The sequence below is a fragment of the Fragaria vesca genome, linkage group LG7 (genome assembly GCF_000184155.1).
Source record: "Fragaria vesca subsp. vesca linkage group LG7, FraVesHawaii_1.0, whole genome shotgun sequence".
Lineage (NCBI taxonomy): Eukaryota > Viridiplantae > Streptophyta > Magnoliopsida > Rosales > Rosaceae > Fragaria > Fragaria vesca.
In genome coordinates, this window is record NC_020497.1 from 6,224,906 (window position 1) to 6,229,942 (window position 5,037).

At 38.2% G+C, this 5,037-nt stretch overlaps 1 protein-coding gene across 1 annotated transcript; it reads right to left on the reverse strand.

Moving 5' to 3' along the window:
- Nucleotides 1–398: 398 nt before the first annotated feature.
- LOC101310942 lies at nucleotides 399–4,702 on the reverse strand. Its single transcript, XM_004308374.1, has 7 exons — nucleotides 4,552–4,702; nucleotides 4,171–4,329; nucleotides 3,926–4,084; nucleotides 3,649–3,818; nucleotides 2,776–3,489; nucleotides 2,509–2,692; nucleotides 399–2,032 (listed from the first exon to the last, which is right to left on the reverse strand). Exons 1-7 carry the CDS (start codon nucleotides 4,700–4,702, stop codon nucleotides 399–401), a joined length of 3,171 nt encoding a protein of 1,056 aa, XP_004308422.1.
- Nucleotides 4,703–5,037: the final 335 nt, after the last annotated feature.

The window sequence follows — 5,037 nt, forward strand, 5'->3', positions numbered from 1 at the left end:
CCAAGATTTGGGAAAACTTTGTGAATAATTTGAAAGATAGATTGGTCACTTTGCCAAGGAATCACCATGCTTTCTGGTAATCTTATCATGTCGTCATGTATGACTTGTTCACTCCCATCGCCAACACGTAATAGAAACTCTGCAAATCAGTGGTCATTTATGGATCTCATATCCTGCCTCAGTCTCAATATCCTTGTATCTGGCCAAAACGATGATCTCATAATCGAGGCATCGATGAGTTGAGACCTTGTTCATTTAGGAATGACAGGAAGGACTTGACGAAAATCTCCCCCAAAAATCATTATTTTACCACCAAAAGGAAGTTCCACGTCCATTATGTCCTGAAAAGTTCGATCAACTAATTCAAAGACATCTCGATTTGTCATAGGTGCCTCATCCTATATAACTGCAGTGGAATCTCGTACCAATTGCGCCAGTGAAGACTGTTTACCTATGGAACACATGGATGAAGGTAGTACTTTCAGGGGAATCTTGAATCTAGAGTGAGCTGTCCTTCCGCCGGGCAATATGTTTGCCGCTATTCCAGATGATGCTGTTGCTAAGACTATATGATTCATTCTTCTTAAATTTGCTAACAGCGCACGATATAGATATGTTTTCTCAGTTCCTCCTGGACCATCGACAAAAAACAAAGCACTTTTTTTTCCATTCACAGCAGACATTATGGTGTTGAAGGCAACCGTTTGGTCATTGTTAAGACGATCAATTGCATCAATATCTTCTTGAGGGACATCGATAAAAAGTTCATCTTCAATATATCTCGGCATTCCTATATTATCTTCTAGCTCACCGGTCAATTGAGGGAGGTCATAGTCTCTAATGTTCTTGCCAAACTGTTGAAGTATTCTATTTAGGTCTCGTAAGAGCCTGTTTCTGTTTGCTACATCATTAGATGAAGTATAATCTTCCATCATAAAATGCGCAAATTCATCCCACAATGCTCGAACACCAGCTGGCACCCCATACACCAAAATTGTCACAAATAATCTCCTCAAAGCTAATGGCATCCTTATTGCAGATGCCTCCGCTAGACACATTCGAATACTATTGTCATTTTCAAGCAAACCTCGGTTCTCTGCTGCCTGCTTGAATGTTGGTTGTAAAGCACCATTAACAGTAAGCAAGTCCAAAAATGATTCTGGACCTCTTACATGACTCAAAAGAACACGTAAGTAAAATTTCTCACTTTCAGATGGTGACATGCTGTATATGCGTCCAAGAACCTTCCAATTTCGTATTCTTTTAACCCATTCTTTTTTATTTTTTTCCCACTTGTAATGTTCTGGAATTTCTCGATACAAATATGCCTTTGCATCATCATCACTTTGATTTAATGTGAAGAACTCGGTAAGCATTGACATTTTTGGACGGTCATCTTCCAGAATATCCTCAACAGTTCGTTCTACATTGAATGTTACTTGTTGCATATTGGGAAGATGTATTTGTAATCGCTCCACTGTTGGATATACTTTGTTCAATGCAAATTTGAATATTTTCCATAAAGCTTCAGGTGCACATACCCACCTTGCATTAACAAATTGTCTAATTTCATCGAACTCTGGGTTCGACTGCAGCTCAAGTGACACTCTGTCAGGACCTTTGTAGATATACTTGTATAAGTACTTAACACTCTTTATGCTACCACATACTTCGACATTGATGTGACAATTATACCGTAATAACAACCATGGGTTGTAGGGAACTACCCATCGGTTATCCACAGTCATATTTCCTCGACCACGCAAAGATATCGGTAAACGATTTTGTCGTCTTCGATACATAGGATATGCATCTTCGCCTTGCACTGTGAAATTCGCAAATGGTTTTGGGTAACCCTTACTGCAAGTGCCTTTTTTCATACATGATTGTCTTGGATTGAGAGGTCCACATGGGCCATGAATCATATGTGTACACACTGCATCATATAGTCGAGGCTCTTCATTCTGATCTGGTATTTCAGCTCTAACAATGCGATCATATTCATCAGGGTTGTTAAGCTTGTCATTTGGTTCTAAAATAATCAGCATGTGAACATGCGGTAAGCCTCGTTTTTGAAATTCCACAACTAAAGCATGTGCGGCTACTTTTCCAAGCACCCCCTTTTTTTATTACGTCTTCTTTCAATTGCTCCAATTTTGCGTGAAATACTCTAGTCACCAGATCAGGACGATCTCGTGGCACTTGTCCTTGGAGCAGTTCACTTTTAACTTCTTCCCAATTAGGGTTACATGTCATGGTGATAAAAAGATCTGGCCTCCCATATTTTTTGAACCAAAGCCATTGCATCTTGATATCGCTGGTACATGTCACGAGGGCTTCCGATAAACGATGATGGTAAAATTGTTCTACGACCAACGTTACCTGGTCATATGTGATGTTATTTTTAATGTTTGTATTTAATAATCTTTAATAAAATAAGTCTTCAATAAAATAAAAATTACACTATACATAAGATGCTATAGTATCCAATATAATACGAAGTCAAACCTGCATTGTTTTCTGCTGCATGTAGAGAGTCTTCAAGCCCCTGACGAACATCTGTCCGAAATTTGTCTTGATTATTACGAAACCATCTGAGCTTTTGTGATTCAATTTTTACATAATTATCTACAACATACTGTTGTAAGAGACGCCCTCCTCGATGTAGAGGATTTTCTTGACCTTGACGCATCTACAAAATTAAAATTTTAAAGTAAATATTTTAACCTCTCGTACCCCTTTTGTTTTGAAATTTAAAGTGGACATATAACTAACCTGTAACATATATGCGTAGTAGTCGCAACATGTCATTTCCTTTCCGTTATTTCCACGACTATTGATGTCCCATCCATATGTTCCATAAGGCAATAATAATGGATACTGCATTGGATCATAATATCCAACCGAGTCTTTGACAGTCTGAAGTCGTCCGCTTATTGTTTGTATAATGAAATCTCTTCCATTTAGATTGATGTCATCACCTCCTACTATAACAGCCGCAACTTGTGATGCAGTTGGTAAATTGTATTGGCGACGATCAGAAGGTTGTTCTCTTATGATTAGCCTGCAATTAGGCAAATCTTGACGTTGTTCCAGACTTTGAAATGTTTGAACAAAGGGATTGTGTTGATTAAGTATCTGTTGAATTTTTTCCACTATACCCCTCTCTAAAACTTCACTTTCAGACAATCGATTCTGAAGCTCATGCTCGGTGTCGTATATATAAGCTTGTAGATAACGTGGTCTTCTCCCATCAGTCGGTACTAGACCACCGATTTTATGATATATAGAACCTTGAGCACGGAAGGTATAAGGTGCACGACCTTGGACATTAATTCTTTCATCAAGATGTACACCCATTGAAGTGAATGCAAACACGTTGTTGTAAGCTCTAATATTTTGTCTGAATTTTTTAATCTCATCGGTTTGGTCAGAAAATAGTCGGACCATTTCAGGGGGAGACTCTATTAGAGGTAAATCAATATTTCCCTTCATACAACACAAACTAAAGGTCTCTCGATGGAATAACCATGTTGTGCAGTATGGGCATATTGTTGGTGAGGGCAAGTGACAATCTTGGACCCCTCTTTCTTCATGGAAATCTCTCGCTGAATTGTGGCGAATGCACTCTCATTTCATTCGCGGTACTCGATGAACATTGTTGTGTCGTGCCTGATGACCATTTCCACGCTCACTGGCAGTACATTGATCTTCATTGATATTCATAGTTTCAGTGTGGTTGGTATGTCCATCATCATTATTCATTGCCACATTGTTCGTATTCTCCTCGTGATTATTCATGGTAGAATTAGGTAACTCTGGATATAAGTGAAAAAATTTAGTTTAATTTTGTTAAAAGTTGTTTTTTAAAATACAGACACATCTCTATTAATTACGACTAATGAGGTTAATTTATTAGGCTCACCGTAGCGAGTAGAATACGGGGCAACCCCATCATTTGCATGTGACCTATCTGAACGGGCTAGCTGCCTTATGTGAGTTAATCGAACTCGTGAAAGGACTTGTTGTTGGTTGTTGGAGCTTGATGTATTTCTTGAACTTATGCCTTCATTGTTTGATTCTTCTAATGACACAACACAATTATTATGTGTATTATTAGATAACTTTTGCACATTGGTAAAATACCTTGCATTTTTATATACAACTCACCATAGAGAGCATAACGCCGGACATCTGCATCACTTGCACGTGATGCAGTCGAACGGGCTAGCTGTCTGATGTGTGTCAATCTAGCTCGAGCATAGTCTTGTTGTTGCTCGTTTGTAATTGAAGCAATTCTTGAATTTGTGCCCTCATTGTTAATTTCATCTATTGACCAAAACCAATTAGCAAATTGAGTTTTTAGCCGGTTATTACATGGTGTGATTATTAACTGCTGCTTTTGTATTGAGGTATCTCTCTCTATTAATTAAGTAACATATAGCAAAGCAACTAACATGCTGTTTTTGTATTGAGGTATATACCTCTATTAATTAAGCAACATATAATAAAGCAACAACATGCTAAAAGTAAATATGAAAAAGTAAATACCTGAATTCTGTTCTGTTGGTTCTGAGGGTTCATTTTCCACCCTTGGTCGTTTTCCTCGAGCTATTGCGCGGCGTCTTTCCAAATAGGCATCGCGTTCGGAAGGGCTCATTAACTCTCGCCATTGTCGGTGTTGATCACGTGCACGCTCCATTAGTGGTTGGCGTTTGCTCCTGCCACAAAGAATACAAAGAATGTGTTTTTTTTTTGTTCATGAATTATTGCCTTAAAGGACGTTGCACTTGCAGAAGGCTAGTAACTATTTACAACATAGAACATATTTAACAGAATAAGACCCTATATAACTTCTCAGCATAGCTCTTACATGTATCCTAACACCGAAGAAGCCCTAATTTCGCAATAGAAGTCTTGTAGTTTCTCTGCATGGTTGTCCTTTTCTTTGTCTATTTTTTGGTATGTTTTTAATGCTCCCATATGTTTTCAGTGTCTTTGTTGGCGATAATCTCTTCCCTATTGTTCTTAAACTGG

Coding starts and splice junctions, on each gene's coding strand:
- LOC101310942 (XM_004308374.1), bottom strand. CDS start 4,702: ATGGAGCGTGCACGTGATCAACACCGACAATGGCGAGAGTTAATGAGC. Junction 3,819..3,925: donor CCCGTATTCTACTCGCTACG/GTGAGCCTAATA, acceptor ACTTATATCCAG/AGTTACCTAATTCTACCATG. Junction 2,033..2,508: donor TGCAGCAGAAAACAATGCAG/GTTTGACTTCGT, acceptor TGATTATTTTAG/AACCAAATGACAAGCTTAAC.